General features: G+C 44.0%; 1 protein-coding gene across 4 annotated transcripts; it reads left to right on the top strand.

The window, feature by feature from the left end:
• The first annotated feature begins 10,390 nt into the window (after positions 1-10,390).
• On the top strand, positions 10,391-20,341 carry LOC125141428 (band 4.1-like protein 5). Of its 4 annotated transcripts, none has more exons than XM_047814979.1 (7): positions 10,391-10,626; positions 12,034-12,240; positions 18,192-18,339; positions 19,700-19,742; positions 19,873-19,951; positions 20,036-20,080; positions 20,258-20,341. In XM_047814979.1, the coding sequence occupies exons 2-7, from the start codon at positions 12,110-12,112 to the stop codon at positions 20,316-20,318; spliced, it is 507 nt and encodes a 168-aa protein (XP_047670935.1). In that variant the 5' UTR covers positions 10,391-10,626; positions 12,034-12,109; the 3' UTR covers positions 20,319-20,341. The 4 variants fall into 4 exon arrangements, with proteins under 4 accessions (XP_047670935.1, XP_047670934.1, XP_047670933.1 ...); XM_047814978.1 differs by having other exon boundaries at positions 10,392-10,629; positions 20,258-20,340; XM_047814977.1 differs by having other exon boundaries at positions 10,397-10,626; positions 18,235-18,339; positions 20,258-20,340.
• Positions 20,342-20,947: the final 606 nt, after the last annotated feature.

Here is a 20,947-nt window from a genome sequence, read left to right as displayed (position 1 = left end):
GTGTGTGAGTGTGTGTGTGCCTGTGTGTGTGTGTGTGCCTGTGTGCGTGTGTGTGAGTGTGAGTGCTTGAGTGTGCATGTGTGTGTGTGTGCGTGTGTGTGCCTGAGTGTGTGTGAGTGTGTGCCTGTGTGTGTGTGTGTGTGCCTGTGTGCGTGTGTGTGAGTGTGAGTGCCTGAGTGTGCGTGTGTGTGTGTGCCTGTGTGCGTGTGTGTGTGTGTGTGTGTGTGTGTGTGTGTGTGTGTGTGTGTGTGTGCCTGAGTGTGTGAGTGTGTGCGTGTGCCTGTGTGTGTGTGTGTGTGTGTGGACATGGTCATGCTCGTTTCCGTTCGTGCCTCTACAAGTTGCCTACCAGCACAGCTACATCTAGGCGTGACTCCTGATCTCAGGCCTCAGGACAAAAAGACTTTCACCTTATTTTTTCCTGTCGGCTTTTTACTGAGATCTCTAAAGATTGTGTTCTCATATTCGAGGTCTGTATCTAGCTGTGCTTAAAACAAATGGTCACAGAACACTCTTCTGTGTGTGTGTGTGTGTGTGTGTGTGTGTGTGTGTGTGTGTGTGTGTGTGTGTGTGTGTGTGTGTGTGTGTGTGTGTGTGTGTGTGGTTGTCAGACTGTGACTGTATGAGACCGTCTTGGTGTGTTCAGGTCTAACTTAGACTTTGGCGTTCAACTGAATTATTTCGGGTTCCAAGTTGTCGAGTGACCCTTATGGTCCCCCGTGTCTCCTGTTCCCTCCCTGAGACGTCCTCTTTCAGCTACAATATGTATTGTACAGGAAACGTCCCTACTTTCTGCCTCACCTGCTGGACAAGCCCACGTCCCACCGGTGAGGTCATACCGGAGGTGTTCAGCAGAACTGGGATCAGGAGACTGCAGATTAGACGTGTCGAGGTGATTACCACGTTTCTAAAGGGGGGGGGGGGGTCGGGATTTAAAAGCCAGTCTTCTGTACATCTGTATTTAACTCGGTTGCTTCAGGATGCTGCATCTCAGAGTGTGCTGTGAACTTCCCGCTATCTCAGCTTGGGATTCGTCCAGTGTTGTTTTTGTGTGTGTGTGTGTGTGTGTGTGTGTGTGTGTGTGTGTGTGTGTGTGTGTGTGTGTGTGTGTGTGTGTGTTCCGATACAAACACGTTTGGACGCAGGTTTCAGGACCAATCGCTACGCTGTCGCCGAATGTCCAGTAAGAAAACAACCCAGCAAATAATTCAGGTTTTATTGTACTTTATTTTTTTGTTTGTTTTTTTTAGAAATAAATCTATAAATATATATAAATATAAATAAATAAATATCTCACGCCTTGCTGAAAAGGACGGCACTTTTTAACAGAGACGGTCGTAGAAGCTATTAAATACACAATTTAGCGTTTCTAAAGATGTCGACATTTTCTATTTATCTTTTTTTTTTCTCTTTCCCTCCAGTTTTTCTGCGACAGAAAGTCGTTAACTTTGTGCCACTTGTCTATTTTGTAAATATTCTACAGTGTGAATACGATGTATATTAAAATATCTTTAAAATAAAAGCCCAAAGTGTGACGTTATGTTTTTGGTTTGCTTCGATTCCATCAGGTTTCCTTTCTCTGTGCTGTGTAAATAACTCGGTTCCTCTTCGTATTCCTGCAGGTTTTAGTTGGTCTGAAGCTTTAATCGAACCCAAAGGTCATCGGTTCACTCGTCCTTTTTAATTCTCGTCTTTCCATTTCTACTCTTCTACTGTCTTTTTTTAATCCCCCTATAGATTCGTTTTAAAATCCAAGGTTAAAAAACTAATGCAACTAAAATTCTGTGTGAGGTTCTGAGCAGAGGGAAAAGCCCTGACTCTCCTTTCCTGACTCTTTTTTGAGTCCTGACTCTCCTTTCCAACATGGAGCAGCAGGGGAACACCAGCACTCAGGGTTTTACTCATGGTCCGGATTTGACCCCCTCTGCTGGAGCAGAAGTAGTGAAGGATCTCAGGATGTCTGTGGTAGAGGTCTTCTCAGGTCTAAAGAAATTAGACCCGAGTCCGACCCGACGGCAATTTTTTTTAACCCGACTGGACCCGAATGTTTGAACGTAAATTAGCTTACCGCCAGCCACACGTCACCAGCCACATGTCGCAAGCGGTCTTGGCAAACAGAGGAGAGGTTGGAAAAGGACTCGAGTCGATGCACACACACAAGATACAGTAGTTCGGGTCTTTTCGGGTCCGTTCGATAAAAACACACTCATTTTAAATTACACGAGACCCGACGCCGCTATTATTATACCCGACCCGTGTCCGAGGTACACGTGAAACTTTTAGACCCGAGACCCGCTCGTTTTTGGATCTAGTGCCTCTTTTCCCCAAGGAAAGAACCGGGTGCTGGTTCAGAGCTAGTGCTGGTGCAGGTTCAAAGTTGGTTCCACTGGTGAACCTTCTAAGAACCGGTTTGCCTTTCCACCTGCTAGAGAGCATCACAACGCCGAGTGTGACGTCACTGTATACGTGTCACGTGTCCCAGCGACGTTAGCGCAGCAGCGACAAACACAAACACAACAACAACAATGGCGGATGTTACTTTACTGTTAATGCTCATGGCTTTGTGAACCTACATTAACACCCAAACGCGGCGAATAAGACGTGTACATGCGGCTCCGTGTAATCTGTATAAACGGAGGTTGTGATGGAGAAAGTACTTAACGTTATTTTATCATTAACACAGAAAAAAGTTAGCATTAGCATGTAGCTACCTACTATCATGTGTGCTGATAATGTATCATATCGCGGTAAAGTAAAAGTGTATTAAACATTAGTATACTTAAGGTACATTATCAAATACGCTAACAGTAGCCCCGCCCACAGCCCCGCCCACAGCTCCTGACGCAAGCGGTTCTTAAGTCTAGACCAGCGACGTTTCGGTGCTACTTAAGAACCACTTTTCCTGGTTCGGAGCCGGTGCTTTGGCGGTCGAAACAGAAAGAACTGGTTCTAAATTAGGCTCCAAACCTGCACTCGAACTGCCTCGGTGGAAAAGGGGCAATAGTGGACTCGTGAAGACCTCTAATCTGTGGGTTCATAAGAATGAGTGAGTGGATTAAAGGCCACTTCACTAAATGCTCCTGCTGCTATTCACAACATGAATCAGAAGCTCCTGAGAAGCTCCTGCAGCAACCAAGCTGAGGAAACCGATTGATTTCCCAGTGGTGTGTTAGACGTTCCTCTACATTCTGCTCTACTAATGGGTTTTGATTTCTTCCTTTAGGGCTGAGCTTGAATAAACCTCCAGGAGTCTGGAGTCACTTAAGTCAAACAACATACAGTATTTATTACACAAGTTTCAGCTCAGTTCTACGTTTCAGAAGCTTCTTGTTCTTGTTTAACATGCCGTTTACGTCCCCTTTATTTGCTGCTATAATAATCTCTACTCTTACGTCTAGACGTTCGAGCAGGTCTGTAGGGATCAGTGATCATTCAGATACAAGAGCTTTAGTGAGATCAGACGCTGATGTTGGGATGTTGAGGAGACTCCATGTTCAGTGAGGTAGAGTCGGAGTCAGGGCTCTGTGCAGGACATTCGAGTTCTTCCTCTCCAACCTTCACACGCAGTGTCTTCATGGAGCTCCATGCATTGTGCTCAGGGGCATTGTCATGCTGGAACAGGGTTTGAGTTCAAGTAAGTATGTGATTTTTATTTGTTTGAAAAACGCACCATCACAGTGCGACTCTTCTACCAGATATTGGAATATCTTTACATCAACGGAATTTATCTTCTAAACAAAGCCACACAGTTTTCTTAGCTTTTATCCAACATTTGATCATCATTTGTTCCTGCTCATCGATATGTTCTGTCATGTTAGTCACACCGTCGTCGTTGCTCCGTCTCGCTCGATTAGTGAGATAACTGATAGAATTGCAGTAATTGACCCCAGGCTGCTTCACACTGGTCCAAAAGAACCCGTTTCTGAATCCGGTTGGTTTCCTTCAGGTGAGCAGATCTTTCAGAGGGACCAGTGGGTGGTGCTGTTGCAAAATCCATCCATCTCTCATGTGCACCTGACAGAATGATTCATTACAGTCCTGTTGGATAAGCTTGTGTGTCTGGAAATTGACAGATGTAGTTATCATGAAAAAATTATATAGTTTCATAATAATTTCACTTTATCTCTGTAGAATCATCTCTCAGCCCCCAAAGGTTTACATATTAAATGACATTATGTGAGGTGGGTTTGGGTGAGATGAGGTGGGGTGGGTTATGGTGAGGTGGGATGAGGTGGGTTATGGTGAGGTGAGGTGGGTTATGGTAAGGTGGGTTTGGGTGAGGTGAGGTGGGTTTGAGTGAGCTGGGTTATGGTGAGGTGAGGTTGGTGAGGTGAGGTGAGGTTGGTGAGGTGAGGTGAGGTTGGTGAGGTGAGGTGAGGTGAGTTTGAGTGAGCTGGGTTATGGTGAGGTGAGGTTGGTGAGGTGAGGTGAGGTTGGTGAGGTGAGGTGAGGTTGAGTGAGCTGGGTTATGGTGAGGTGAGGTGAGGTTGAGTGAGCTGGGTTATGGTGAGGTGAGGTTGGTGAGGTGAGGTTGAGTGAGCTGGGTTATGGTGAGGTGAGGTTGGTGAGGTGAGGTTGAGTGAGCTGGGTTATGGTGAGGTGAGGAATTTCAGGAATTTTCTTTAAAACAACAACAACAATAATAATAATAATAATAATAATAATAATAATAATAATAATAATAATAACTCCTTATTCCCGACGCGGGCCCTTTAAATGCAAATCACATGTGTGTGACGTAATTTCCTGGCAATAGAAGAGTAAAACCCTCGGCAGGCAGACAGACACTTATTTTCAGGGATTTCAGGACAGCGTAACAGATATTGCGTCATCGGGGAGGCGTGGCCTATTTGATAATCTGCATAGGTCAACGATCATGCGCAGATTGGGAGGAAAGCCGTTTGCATAAATAGCTTCAGATAACTTTACTAGTCTGAGACGGTGGGTGTTTTTTTTATTATTATATTCATACTGTTCAGATACCTGTCCTGATCTCAGGTGTGTCATGTCACATTACATTAACAGTTATAACATCAGATACCTGTCCTGATCTCAGGTGTGTCATGTCACATTACATTAACAGTTATAACATCAGATACCTGTCCTGATCTCAGGTGTGTCATGTCACATTACATTAACAGTTATAACATCAGATACCTGTCCTGATCTCAGGTGTGTCATGTCACATTACATTAACACAGTTATAACATCAGATACCTGTCCTGATCTCAGGTGTGTCATGTCACATTACATTAACAGTTATAACTTCAGATACCTGTCCTGATCTCAGGTGTGTCATGTCACATTACATTAACACAGTTATAACATCAGATACCTGTCCTGATCTCAGGTGTGTCATGTCACATTACATTAACAGTTATAACATCAGATACCTGTCCTGATCTCAGGTGTGTCATGTCACATTACATTAACAGTTATAACTTCAGATACCTGTCCTGATCTCAGGTGTGTCATGTCACATTACATTAACAGTTATAACTTCAGATACCTGTCCTGATCTCAGGTGTGTCATGTCACATTACATTAACAGCTATAACATCAGATACCTGTCCTGATCTCAGGTGTGTCATGTCACATTACATTAACAGCTATAACATCAGATACCTGTCCTGATCTCAGGTGTGTCATGTCACATTACATTAACAGTGTTATAACATCAGATACCTGTCCTGATCTCAGGTGTGTCATGTCACATTACATTAACAGCTATAACATCAGATACCTGTCCTGATCTCAGGTGTGTCATGTCACATTACATTAACAGCTATAACATCAGATACCTGTCCTGATCTCAGGTGTGTCATGTCACATTACATTAACAGCTATAACATCAGATACCTGTCCTGATCTCAGGTGTGTCATGTCACATTACATTAACAGTTATAACATCAGATACCTGTCCTGATCTCAGGTGTGTCATGTCACATTACATTAACACAGTTATAACATCAGATACCTGTCCTGATCTCAGGTGTGTCATGTCACATTACATTAACACAGTTATAACATCAGATACCTGTCCTGATCTCAGGTGTGTCATGTCACATTACATTAACAGTTATAACTTCAGATACCTGTCCTGATCTCAGGTGTGTCATGTCACATTACATTAACAGTTATAACATCAGATACCTGTCCTGATCTCAGGTGTGTCATGTCACATTACATTAACAGTTATAACTTCAGATACCTGTCCTGATCTCAGGTGTGTCATGTCACATTACATTAACAGTTATAACTTCAGATACCTGTCCTGATCTCAGGTGTGTCATGTCACATTACATTAACAGCTATAACATCAGATACCTGTCCTGATCTCAGGTGTGTCATGTCACATTACATTAACAGCTATAACATCAGATACCTGTCCTGATCTCAGGTGTGTCATGTCACATTACATTAACAGTGTTATAACATCAGATACCTGTCCTGATCTCAGGTGTGTCATGTCACATTACATTAACAGCTATAACATCAGATACCTGTCCTGATCTCAGGTGTGTCATGTCACATTACATTAACAGCTATAACATCAGATACCTGTCCTGATCTCAGGTGTGTCATGTCACATTACATTAACAGCTATAACATCAGATACCTGTCCTGATCTCAGGTGTGTCATGTCACATTACATTAACAGTTATAACATCAGATACCTGTCCTGATCTCAGGTGTGTCATGTCACATTACATTAACAGTTATAACATCAGATACCTGTCCTGATCTCAGGTGTGTCATGTCACATTACATTAACAGTTATAACATCAGATACCTGTCCTGATCTCAGGTGTGTCATGTCACATTACATTAACAGTTATAACATCAGATACCTGTCCTGATCTCAGGTGTGTCATGTCACATTACATTAACAGTTATAACATCAGATACCTGTCCTGATCTCAGGTGTGTCATGTCACATTACATTAACAGTTATAACATCAGATACCTGTCCTGATCTCAGGTGTGTCATGTCACATTACATTAACAGTTATAACATCAGATACCTGTCCTGATCTCAGGTGTGTCATGTCACATTACATTAACAGTTATAACATCAGATACCTGTCCTGATCTCAGGTGTGTCATGTCACATTACATTAACAGTTATAACATCAGATACCTGTCCTGATCTCAGGTGTGTCATGTCACATTACATTAACAGCTATAACATCAGATACCTGTCCTGATCTCAGGTGTGTCATGTCACATTACATTAACAGCTATAACATCAGATACCTGTCCTGATCTCAGGTGTGTCATGTCACATTACATTAACAGTTATAACATCAGATACCTGTCCTGATCTCAGGTGTGTCATGTCACATTACATTAACACAGTTATAACATCAGATACCTGTCCTGATCTCAGGTGTGTCATGTCACATTACATTAACACAGTTATAACATCAGATACCTGTCCTGATCTCAGGTGTGTCATGTCACATTACATTAACAGTTATAACATCAGATACCTGTCCTGATCTCAGGTGTGTCATGTCACATTACATTAACAGTTATAACATCAGATACCTGTCCTGATCTCAGGTGTGTCATGTCACATTACATTAACAGTTATAACATCAGATACCTGTCCTGATCTCAGGTGTGTCATGTCACATTACATTAACACAGTTATAACATCAGATACCTGTCCTGATCTCAGGTGTGTCATGTCACATTACATGAACAGTTATAACATCAGATACCTGTCCTGATCTCAGGTGTGTCATGTCACATTACATTAACAGCTATAACATCAGATACCTGTCCTGATCTCAGGTGTGTCATGTCACATTACATTAACAGTTATAACTTCAGATACCTGTCCTGATCTCAGGTGTGTCATGTCACATTACATTAACAGCTATAACATCAGATACCTGTCCTGATCTCAGGTGTGTCATGTCACATTACATTAACAGCTATAACATCAGATACCTGTCCTGATCTCAGGTGTGTCATGTCACATTACATTAACAGTTATAACTTCAGATACCTGTCCTGATCTCAGGTGTGTCATGTCACATTACATTAACACAGTTATAACATCAGATACCTGTCCTGATCTCAGGTGTGTCATGTCACATTACATTAACACAGTTATAACATCAGATACCTGTCCTGATCTCAGGTGTCTCATGTCACATTACATTAACAGTTATAACATCAGATACCTGTCCTGATCTCAGGTGTGTCATGTCACATTACATTAACAGTTATAACATCAGATACCTGTCCTGATCTCAGGTGTGTCATGTCACATTACATTAACACAGTTATAACATCAGATACCTGTCCTGATCTCAGGTGTGTCATGTCACATTACATTAACAGTTATAACATCAGATACCTGTCCTGATCTCAGGTGTGTCATGTCACATTACATTAACAGCTATAACATCAGATACCTGTCCTGATCTCAGGTGTGTCATGTCACATTACATTAACAGTTATAACTTCAGATACCTGTCCTGATCTCAGGTGTGTCGTGTCACATTACATTAACAGCTATAACATCAGATACCTGTCCTGATCTCAGGTGTGTCATGTCACATTACATTAACAGTTATAACATCAGATACCTGTCCTGATCTCAGGTGTGTCATGTCACATTACATTAACACAGTTATAACATCAGATACCTGTCCTGATCTCAGGTGTTTCATGTCACATTACATTAACAGCTATAACATCAGATACCTGTCCTGATCTCAGGTGTGTCATGTCACATTACATTAACAGTTATAACTTCAGATACCTGTCCTGATCTCAGGTGTGTCATGTCACATTACATTAACAGCTATAACATCAGATACCTGTCCTGATCTCAGGTGTGTCATGTCACATTACATTAACAGCTATAACATCAGATACCTGTCCTGATCTCAGGTGTGTCATGTCACATTACATTAACACAGTTATAACATCAGATACCTGTCCTGATCTCAGGTGTGTCATGTCACATTACATTAACAGTTATAACATCAGATACCTGTCCTGATCTCAGGTGTGTCATGTCACATTACATTAACAGTTATAACATCAGATACCTGTCCTGATCTCAGGTGTGTCATGTCACATTACATTAACAGTTATAACATCAGATACCTGTCCTGATCTCAGGTGTGTCATGTCACATTACATTAACACAGTTATAACATCAGATACCTGTCCTGATCTCAGGTGTGTCATGTCACATTACATTAACAGTTATAACTTCAGATACCTGTCCTGATCTCAGGTGTGTCATGTCACATTACATTAACACAGTTATAACATCAGATACCTGTCCTGATCTCAGGTGTGTCATGTCACATTACATTAACAGTTATAACATCAGATACCTGTCCTGATCTCAGGTGTGTCATGTCACATTACATGAACAGTTATAACATCAGATACCTGTCCTGATTTCAGGTGTTTCATGTCACATTACATTAACAGTGTTATAACTTCAGATACCTGTCATGATTCAGATACCTGTTATTCATGAAAATTTATCTCACAATTCTGAGATAATTAACTCGTTAATTCAGAAAAACAGAGCAAATACATTTTATTTCAAGAAAAAATTATCTCATAATTTTGAGATAATTAACTCATTAATTCAGAGAAACAGAGCAAATACATTTTATTTCAAGAAAAATTATCTCATAATTCTGAGATAATTAACTCGTTAATTCAGAAAAACAGCAAAACATTTTTATTCATGAAAATTTATCTCATAATTCTGAGATAATTAACTCGTTAATTCAGAGAAACAGAGCAAATACATTTTATTTCAAGAAAAAATTCTCATGATTTTGAGATAATTAAGTCGTTAATTCAGAAAAACAGAGCAAAAATTTTTTTATTCATGAAAAATTCTCATAATTTTGAGATAATTAACTTGTTAATTCAGAAAAACAGAGCAAAAAATTTTTATTCATGAAAAAATGATCTCATAATTCTGAGATAATTAACTCGTTAATTCAGAAAAACAGCAAAACATTTTTATTCATGAAAATTTATCTCATAATTCTGAGATAATGAACTCGTTAATTCAGAAAAAACAGAGCAAATACATTTTATTTCAAGAAAAAATTATCTCGTGATTTTGAGATAATTAACTCGTTACTTCAGAAAAACAGAGCAAAAAAAATTTTATTCATGAAAAAAGATCCCATAATTCTGAGATAATTAACTCGTTAATACAGAAAAATAGAGTAGATTTTTTTTTTCCTCAAGTGAATGCAATACGCTAATTCCGTTTTGTCCTTTATTATCCATCATAGTTTTACTTTTATTTCTCCTTCATTATCCATGTGATTTGCCCGCGAAAAAAAACCCAGCATTCTGCGCATGATCGGTGACCTCTTTTTTTTTTAAAGAGGGCGTGTTTTCCACGGAACGAAACCCCTGGAATTTAGTGTCTGCCAAAAAAACCCTCCTACATTTGTGTGACTTTGGGATTGCGGCTGAAGTTGTTTGTGACTGAGGCGCTGTGTGTGTGGAGCTGCTGTGTGTTAGAATGGCGGACTGCAGGCGCAGCGCGGTGCTGTGACGGGATTGTGTTTGTGTCCGTGACCGAAACCGGCCGCCGCCGCCGCCGCCGCCGCTGCTGCTGCTGTGAGTATCGCTTTGTCTCCATATCAACAAGTTCGCCTCAGGCTGCTACGGACATGGCTCTTCCCACCCGTACTCAGGACAAACCCCGCCTCCTTACACAACGGGCTGCAGTTCTGAACTACGATTGGTCGAGTGGGTCTGTGGGTGACTCATTAGCCAATCATCGCGCGGGAGGCGGGTCTGTCCTGTGAACGGGTGGGAAAAGAATAACGCGCTTTGTATTAAAGCAGCTCGAGCGCTTCGCTGTTCCATTGTAGACCCAATAAACAGCTAAATAATAAAATATTAATGGTAAACAATCTTCTAATAAAATAAAGCTGTTCGGGACGCAGGAGAATGCGCCAAGTATTGAGTTAGTCTTGTTTTTGTTTTTCTCACTTTCTCACTACGTCGCAATTTTTTTAAAAATGTTATTTTAAAAATTCTAAAGTAGAATAAAATAGAATTCATATAGAAACTGTAGAGTTTGTGGTTTTGTGTTTGTGTTCCTGTAGAAAAATACATGCTTGTTTGTGTGACTGGTCAGAATGAGGCAGGTGAAACAAGTGTATGGGGCCTAAAATACACCCCTGACATCTTTACGGTTTACACACTGACACACACACACACACACTGACTGACTGACACACACACTGACTGACTGACACACACACACACTGACTGACACACACACACACACTGACTGACACACACACACACACTGACTGACACACACACACACACACACACTGACTGACACACACACACACACACACACACACTGACTGACACACACACACACACACACACACTGACACTCACGCACACTGACACTCACGCACACTGACACTGACCCTCACACACACTGACCCTCACACATACTCACACACACTGACACTCGCACACACACACTGACACTTGCACACGCACACTGACACTCGCACACGCACACTGACACTCGCACACACATGTAACACCATATATCTTCTGATAAACTCATTTACATATGCATGGCATCTTTTTTTTTTTACTTAGAAATAGAATGAAATAAACCGTGGTGATTAGTGATCAAACTACACTGATCATCGATAGCTGTCTAACAACGTAGCTGTCAGTATTAGCTAAGTTCGCCTGAGGTCATGAGTTGTTTGCAAGTCTTTGTAGAATTATGTGGGATGTGGCAACCTAATGGTTAAGGTCCGAACGGAAGGTTGTGAGTTCAATTCCCATGTCCACCAAGCTGCCACTGCTGGGCCCCTGAGCAAGGCCCTTAACCCTCAATTGCTCAGATGTATAAAAAAATGAGATAAAAATGTAAGTCGCTCTGGATAAATTTGTCTGATAAATGCTGTAAATGTAAATGTGTTCCAGCCCGGTGCAGGTCGCTCGTATGTGTACGTGAGGAAACTCTATCATCTCTTGCAGGTTGGACCACATTAGCACATTAGAGTCATGCTGAGCTTCCTGCGACGGACTCTGGGCCGGCGTTCAGGCCGTAAACATGCCGAAAAAGCTCGGCTCCGGGAAGCCCAGCGCGCGCAAACGCACATCCCAGCAGCCGGAGATGCCACGTCCATCATCACGTGCAGAGTGTCGCTGCTGGACGGCACGGATGTCAGCGTGGACTTGCCGGTAAGGACTTTTCTGTTTGGTCATTTTGCACAGTTAATCACCAGGTAGCTGTTTGTGTAGGAGTGAGCTGTGAGGGGGCACTGATTCTGTGTCTAATCTGCGTTTGGGTGGGTTTTCTGACCGTGTTGACGTTTTGTTCCATTCATGCTGTTTCTCTCCAGCTGTTTAATGTTTACAAGCCATGACAATCATTTATAACTTGTCCTCATTTATCTAGATAGTTTCCTGGAACTAAAAAAATGTCCTGATGTCTTGGACAGATTCAGTACAAGACATCAGGACATCAGGGAGGCGACTGTTTAACGTGGAGTTCCAGCTTCAGCATTTTAACAGAATAATGAATTTTGCCTTTCGTGTAATTCTTCACCACTTCTTCACCTGTCAGTCTGTACACCTACAGTGTATACAGTTAGTGAAACTTTATAGTTTGGGAATCACATTAAAAGTCACATTGCTAGCAAATGAATCTCAAATGACTCCTGGACTCGCGTCCCAAATATAAGACATCATAATTAAATGAAACTAGAATGTACATTTCCTGAAGAAAATGTGAATGGTGCTTGCACATGGCAAGTTCCCCCCATCGTGCTGAGTGTTTCGATATATAACATGTCCATGTTGTGCTAACTTCTTGATTTTGCTTATTTTGGGGGCGGGGCTACACGTGACGTCAAGTGAATACCCGGTGGAGTGCCAATACTTTTGGACAAAAGTTGCTACTGAAATAAAACTTTGTCCGGAGTAAGGTCCTAAAGGAGCTGGTCGAATTCGGTGTAAATCGCTCGAAAACTTGCCGAGTTATAAACCTCCAAAATTTATAATGGAAGTCTATAGTGGAAAAAAAGCCATTTTTGAGCTTCCGTACCGGGAATTACGGAATTCTGTTCGCTTATAAAAGTCATAGCACACCTGTCCTCAATGAGCCGGTCAATTTGACACCTGATTCATGGGTCTAGGACAAAAGCTGCGGGACAAGTTACGTGCCGAATTTTTGTCCGGCATAATAACAAGTATGTTGCTTTGTAAGCACCATAAATAAAAAAAATAAATAAATAAAACAGCATTTTTTTGGTACCGAAATATGGAGCTGGTGACGTTTTCTAGTGTTGGCCAAAATGGGCAAGTGTTTTAGAAGGGCTTAAGACAAGGGGATGACAAAGTACCTGGAGAAGGTTCTGTGTGGGACAAGAGAACATCCAGCTCTACGTCACTCCCACCTTAATGTCCTACCGACATCCCGATCTGAGAACTGAACCTCAGAATGATGACATCGTTTACCAGCCTGGCCACAGGGAAGTTTGTGTACGTCTGATGGGCAGATGATGTTACCAACACTGAAACACACTCCTATGCAAGACATTTACAGGAGGTCCTTTGGGGGCAAGTCTGTGACTGTGAACAAACATGAACCTGATGACCAAGTCTGAAAAAAAAAACCCCCAGGAACCTAGAAATGGGTTACTGCCTCAGGTTGAGTGATGAAAAGTAAAACGAGACTTGGAGCGGAGATGGTCGTGTTATCTAGTCATGATCACTGAGCAATGGCTAGGACATTTGTGTCACCACAATACACTTGGAACTCCCAGCTAGGAATAAATAGTGAGGAGGACTCAGTGTGGTCTCAGAACAGCCTCAGGTGTCATCAGTCTGGATTCCACAAGGTGTTGAAAACGTTCCTCTGACACTCTGATCCATGTTGTTCAGGTCCATCACATTTATGCTGTGAATCTCCTCTTTATACCACATTCTAAAAGTGATCCATCGGGTTCAGATCTGGTATCCAGAAGATCCAGCCGATCTACCGAGAGGTCACTTGTATGATACAGACTGTTGTGTGGAAATATTCCAGAAGATTCAGAAATCAGCCCAAGACCTACAACTGGACGTTCAAGCCATGGTCAAAGTCCTTCTGATCACTTTCCCCCATTCTGATCTGTTCGTGAACATTAACTAAAGTTCTTTCCCTGTTTCGGATTCTTCTGCTACACGATTGGATGATGGATAGATGTTCCTGAATGTCCAGGTGTTAATAATAAAAGGAGAACTTGCGCTTCACCGATCAGCCATGACAACATGAAAGTAAATATGATGAATTATCTCCTGTCGAGGGTTGAGTCGGTTCTTGAAGTCGATGTTGCGGAAGCAGGAAAAACGGCCAAGTGTGAGGTTCTGAGAGACTTTGATAAGGACCGAATTGGGTCAGAACATCTTCAGAACTTCAGGTCTTGTGGGGGGTTTCCCGTTACGAAGCGGTTAGTACCTGACCAAAAGTGGTCCAATAAAGGACACCTGGTGAACCAGTGAACAGCTTGTGCTCCTGGGAAGCATGTACCACCTACCTAAACGTTGTTGCAGATACCCTTCTTAGCAGCTTCCAGAAGCTCCTTGGCCATGGTGAAAATTGTTCAGGAATGGTTTAAGTTAGAGTTGAAGGTACTGACTTGCCCTCCAGGGATGTGCTGGACAAATCTGCTGCTAACATCCCGGTGCCAGAAACATCCACAAGCACAAATTCGGAGGGTTTGTGGAGTTCCTGCTCCGACGGGTCCGAGCTGTTTTGGTGGCACAACAGGGGATCTACGGAATATTATCAGCTGGTAATAATGTCCAGTGTACATTAAAGCAGGCTTCCAGTCTAATGTGTTAAGGTGGGCTGCATGCCAAAGAAGCTAACGAGCAGCACCTAGAACTCCTGGAGAAGAAGCATTAGTGCAGGTTTAGTGTGAGGAAGTTCACTTGCTGTTCACCTTCTGGTGACTAAAGTGTGTAAAATATGTGCAGTGTTTTGTAAAGAGAAATAAACCTGAGGTAGACTGAGATACGTCTGTAATATAAAACACAGACCTGAGGTAGACTGAGATACGTCTGTAATATAAAACACAGACCTGAGGTAGACTGAGATACGTCTGTAATATAAAACACAGACCTGAGGTAGACTGAGATACGTCTGTAATATAAAACACAGACCTGAGGTAGACTGAGATACGTCTGTAATATAAAACACAGACCTGAGGTAGACTGAGATACGTCTGTAATATAAAACACAGACCTGAGGTAGACTGAGATACGTCTGTAATATAAAACACAGACCTGAGGTAGACTGAGATACGTCTGTAATATAAAACACAGACCTGAGGTAGACTGAGATACGTCTGTAATATAAAACACAGACCTGAGGTAGACTGAGATACGTCTGTAATATAAAACACAGACCTGAGGTAGACCGAGATACGTCTGTAATATAAAACACAGACCTGAGGTAGACCGAGATACGTCTGTAATATAAAACACAGACCTGAGGTAGACCGAGATACGTCTGTAATATAAAACACAGACCTGAGGTAGACCGAGATACGTCTGTAATATAAAACACAGACCTGAGGTAGACCGAGATACGTCTGTAATATAAAACACAGACCTGAGGTAGACCGAGATACGTCTGTAATATAAAACACAGACCTGAGGTAGACCGAGATACGTCTGTAATATAAAACACAGACCTGAGGTAGACCGAGATACGTCTGTAATATAAAACACAGACCTGAGGTAGACTGAGATACGTCTGTAATATAAAACACAGACCTGAGGTAGACCGAGATACGTCTGTAATATAAAACACAGACCTGAGGTAGACCGAGATACGTCTGTAATATAAAACACAGACCTGAGACAGTAACATTGTGTGGAATATAAAACCTGCAGAAAGATGAAAAAAGTCGCTGGTTTTAACGCTTTTATTTACAATTTCCCGCTCGCTGCGGCTCATTTCCTGCTCATCGGTCGCCGGTTACTGAAGAGGAATCCAGCAGACCGGCACGATACGGCACGACCGAACGACGTGATACTGTTACATGATCGGCTGTTAGCGTGTCACTCCCTACGTTGCTAGGTTACCAGAGAGCGAGTGCCTTTGTTAATGCAACCAAACTCGCTTCGCGACCTCCGTTTACTTCCGACGAAGAATAAAAAATATCGAACGTCTTATCGAACACATTTTTTATCGATATCGATCACGTGTCCATCGCGATACATATCGTTATCGTTTTATCGCCCAGCCCTATCCTGGACCGATATTTCCCTTCATCATTCACCAACACCTCACGTCATCATGTGACCTTTACTCCTGAGCTGCTTCCAGACGCTTCTAAACTAAAATATATACTGTATATAAATACGTTTGTGTTAACATTTAGTGTTTCTCGGTCTGTTCTGTGTGTCGTTTCAGACCCAGGTAGATTATACAAGCGTGTGAAGTTTAGTTTTCTGCTCGGCTAAAGAATTCCAGGGTCCATTTCTGCTTGACCTGCTGGTTGCACTTAAATCAGACTGAATCGCGTCAGCCGAGATCTCAGGAGTCGAACTTGCCAGCACAGCTTTCTAGATCCCATTGTGCCGTGTGATGAAAAGAGAGAGAGAGAGAGAGAGAGAGAGAGAGAGAGAGAGAGAGAGAGAGAGCCCTTCTTCAGCCTCGGGACATGCAGAAAAGGAAAGAAAAGCCCGCCTGTAAATATCTCCAGCTGAACAAACATTTACAGTCTTTCCTGTGTATCTTAAAGGTGTCACTTCTCAAAGAGTTTCCATGGGATACATCTAAAGTACCCTTAAATGCCACACCACTACCCTTCACCCAGTATGTGGTTGGCTCCACATCACAGCCGTGATTCACTAGTTTGACGTCTCGCCCTTCTTCGGAAGAGGAGTCCGGTCACGATCGAGGCTCCGGCATTCATGGGACACGGCGGTGAAGGCTGTATTTCTTCTGTCTGTAGCCTCCTGATGACCTGCATGCAGGAAGCAGGCTGAGGAATGTGGCTGCACCTCGGAAGCCAGATCGCTAGAAAGACCTCAGGAGAACAATGTGAGCTGGGAGTCCGCGGCTCGCTGGAGTGCACAATGGGGCCTTTGTGTGAATTCCTGCAGGGACGCCGAGGTGCTTTATCCACCATGCCAACTCTCTGTGGCCTGTACCGGCGTCTTGCGTAGTCGCAGCACCGAACCACAGACCCCTAGCTTCACACACACACACAACACCCCAACTCACTACCTCAAGCAACCTACAGATGGACAATTTTTATTATAAATGTATAGTTCAAGAGAATGTTTTGTTTGCAGAAAGCTGTGAATTTAATCCTCCATGCTGCTAGAACTCAACTGTACTGTGTGTGTGTGTGTGTGTGTGTGTGTGTATGCATTCAGATATGCATACGAGTTTGTGTGTTTGTGTGTGTGTTCAGATATGCATATAAGTGTGTGTGTGTATTCAGGTTTGTGTGTGTGTATTCAGATATGCATAAACATAAATACCCTCACACACTTCTGTGTGTGTTTGTGTGTATTCATATATGCATATAAGTGTGTGTGTGTCTATATTCAGATGTGTGTGTGTTTGTGTGTGTATTCATATATGCATATGTGTGTGTATATTCAGATGTGTGTGTGTGTGTGTGTGTGTGTGTGTGTGTGTGTGTGTGTGTGTGTGTGTGTGTGTGTATATTCAGATATGCATACTCCTAAATTCTCTCACACACTTCTATGCGTGTGTGTGTGTGTGTGTGTGTGTGCCTACATATACACTGAAGATTCTTTGTGTCCCTGTAGGTCTCAGTGCTAACTGTTGTGTGTATAAACTTGTGTATGAACAGAAGCAGGATCAGTGTGAGGGAGAGGGAGGGAGGGAGGGAGAGAGAGAGAGAGAGAGAGAGGGAGAGAGAGGGAGGGAGGGAGAGAGAGAGAGGCTGTACAGATCAGCACACATTCTTCCTAAATTAATGAAATCTTTTTTTGTCAGATGAATGAATTGTACATTTGCTGCAGATAGAACTGAGGATGTGTGATGTATCGCAGTGCAAACAGAATGCAGTACATGTTGTGTTGCTCTTTAGAGCTTCATCACACACTGCTTTTACTCTAAACTGTCTGATGCTCATCACTCTTCTTCACCCATGATGAAGGTCTCAGCCTTCAAACATCTCAAGCTCCTTTGTGTCTGAACAGAAAAAAGCCAAAGGTGAGGAGATATTTGACCAGATCATGTATCACCTGGACATCATTGAGAAGGATTACTTTGGGCTGCGCTTCATGGACTCAGCACAAGTGCCGGTAAGAGACCCAGCTGTAATGTCTGGCCAAGTGGGTGTGAAGGAGTGAGTGGTGTAAAATAGTATGGAGATGAAGGTAGGAGATAAACACAGGGAGGGAGGAGGGAAGGAAGGATGATGAGAGGAATGTGGGGGAGAGAAGCAAGAGAGACTTTCAGTTCTTCCATCAGCACTTTCTCTCACTGTCTCTCTCACTGTCTCTCTCACTGTCTCACTCTCACGCTGTCTCTCTTGCTGTCTCCCTCGCTCTGTCTCTCTCGCGCTGTCTCCCTCGCTCTCTCGCGCTGTCTCCCTCGCTCTCTCGCGCTGTCTCCCTCGCTCTCTCGCGCTGTCTCCCTCGCTCTCTCGCGCTGTCTCCCTCGCTCTCTCGCGCTGTCTCCCTCGCTCTCTCGCGCTGTCTCCCTCGCTCTCTCGCGCTGCTCCTCGCCTCGAATCTCTCGCGCTGTCTCCCTCGCTCTCTCGCGCTGTCTCCCTCGCTCTCTCGCGCTGTCTCCCTCGCTCTCTCGCGCTGTCTCCCTCGCTCTCTCGCGCTGTCTCCCTCGCTCTCTCGCGCTGTCTCCCTCGCTCAGCTCTCCGCCTGTCCTCCCTCGCGCTCTCGCGCTTGTCTCCTCGCTCTCTCTCGCGCTGTCTCCCTCGCTCTCATCTCCGCGCTGTCTCCCTTCGCTCGTCCTCTCTCGCGCTGTCTCCCTCGCTCTCTCGCGCTGTCTCCCTCGCTCTCTCTCGCGCTGTCTCCCTCGCTCTCTCTCGCGCTGTCTCCCTCGCTCTCTCTCGCGCTGTCTCCCTCGCTCTCTCTCGCGCTGTCTCCCTCGCTCTCTCTCGCGCTGTCTCCCTCGCTCTCTCTCGCGCTGTCTCCCTCGCTCTCGCTCTCTCTCGCGCTGTCTCCCTCGCTCTCTCTCGCGCTGTCTCCCTCGCTCTCTCTCGCGCTGTCTCCCTCGCTCTCTCTCGCGCTGTCTCTCGCGCTCTCTCTCTCGCTCTGTCTCTCGCGCTCTCTCTCTCGCTCTGTCTCTCGCGCTCTCTCTCTCGCTCTGTCTCTCGCGCTCTCTCTCTCGCTCTGTCTCTCTCGCTCTCTCTCGCGCTGTCTCCCTCGCTCTCTCTCGCGCTGTCTCCCTCGCTCTCTCTCGCGCTGTCTCCCGCGCTGTCTCTCTCGCGCTGTCTCTCTCGCTGTCTCGCGCGCTGTCTCCCTCGCTCTCTCGCGCGCTGTCTCCCTCGCTCTCTCTCGCGCTGTCTCCCTCGCTCTCTCTCGTGCTGTCTCCCTCGCTCTCTCGCGCGCTGTCTCTCTCGCTTGCTCTCTCTGTGTGGCTAATAAATTGTGCAGAATATTTTTCTGACATCTGATGGTCTGATCATTCCTGTCTCTGCAGCACTGGTTGGATGTGACAAAAAGCATTAAAAAGCAAGTGAAAAGTAAGCTGTCTGTTCGTCTCTGCTACACGTCCTTAACTTCAGTAACTTTAAATTTTAAACATTGATTTTTTTTTTTGTTTATTTCTTCCATTCATTCCTTTATCCCTTTCTTTCTCATGTGGCGCTGCAGTCGGTCCTCCGTATTGTCTCCACATGCGGGTGAAGTTTTATTCCTCCGAGCCCAACAACCTACACGAGGAGTTAACACGGTGCTTTTCTGCTTTACTTCCTCTTTAACCCTGTGTTAAGTTCACACTGAACCCCCTGACTGACCCCTAATCACTCTGTCACAGATACCTGTTCGTGCTACAGCTGAAGCAGGACGTCTTCAGTGGCAAGTAAGACTTCAGATGCTTTAGTGAAGACCTCTGTAGTGTCGTCTCGGGTCGTGTGTCCGTCTGTCCGGCTTCTCGCGCTTAATATAGTTATTAAAGCTCATTTTAATGCACAGTGTTTGTGTCTTTAATATTAGAATATAAATTGATGTGTAAATAACAAGCTTGTGTCCTGGGCAGGTTGTTCTGTCCCTTTGATACAGCGGTGGAGCTGGCAGCTTTCTCACTGCAGGGTAAGTGACTGAAACCAGTTTAGACAGGGCTCTCTATGGTTAGTGTCTCTGTCTGTCTGTCTGTCTGTCTCGCTCTCTCTCTGTCTGTCTCGCTCTCTCTGACTGTCTGTCTGTCTGTCTGTCTCGCTCTCTCTCTGTCTGTCTGTCTGTCTGTCTCGCGCTCTCTCTGTCTCTCTCTCTCTCGCTCTCTCTCTGTCTGTCTCGCTCTCTCTCTGTCTGTCTCGCTCTCTCTCTGTCTGTCTCGCTCTCTGTCTGTCTGTCTCGCTCTCTCTGACTGTCTGTCTGTCTCTCTCGCTCTCTCTCTGTCTGTCTGTCTGTCTGTCTCGCTCTCTCTCTGTCTGTCTGTCTGTCTCGCGCTCTCTCTGTCTCTCTCTCTCGCGCTCTCTCTGTCTGTCTCGCTCTCTCTCTGTCTGTCTCGCTCTCTCTCTGTCTGTCTCGCTCTCTCTCTGTCTGTCTCTCACTCTCTCTGTCTGTCTCTCACTCTCTCTGTCTGTCTGTCACGCTCTCTCTGTCTGTCTGTCACGCTCTCTCTGTCTGTCTGTCTCGCTCGCTCTCTCTGTCTGTCTGTCTCGCTCTCTCTGTCTGTCTGTCACGCTCTCTCTGTCTGTCTGTCTCGCTCGCTCTCTCTGTCTGTCTG

Source organism: Tachysurus fulvidraco, chromosome 6 (genome assembly GCF_022655615.1).
Source record: "Tachysurus fulvidraco isolate hzauxx_2018 chromosome 6, HZAU_PFXX_2.0, whole genome shotgun sequence".
Lineage (NCBI taxonomy): Eukaryota > Metazoa > Chordata > Actinopteri > Siluriformes > Bagridae > Tachysurus > Tachysurus fulvidraco.
This window is presented reverse-complemented; position numbering and strand designations above follow the sequence as displayed.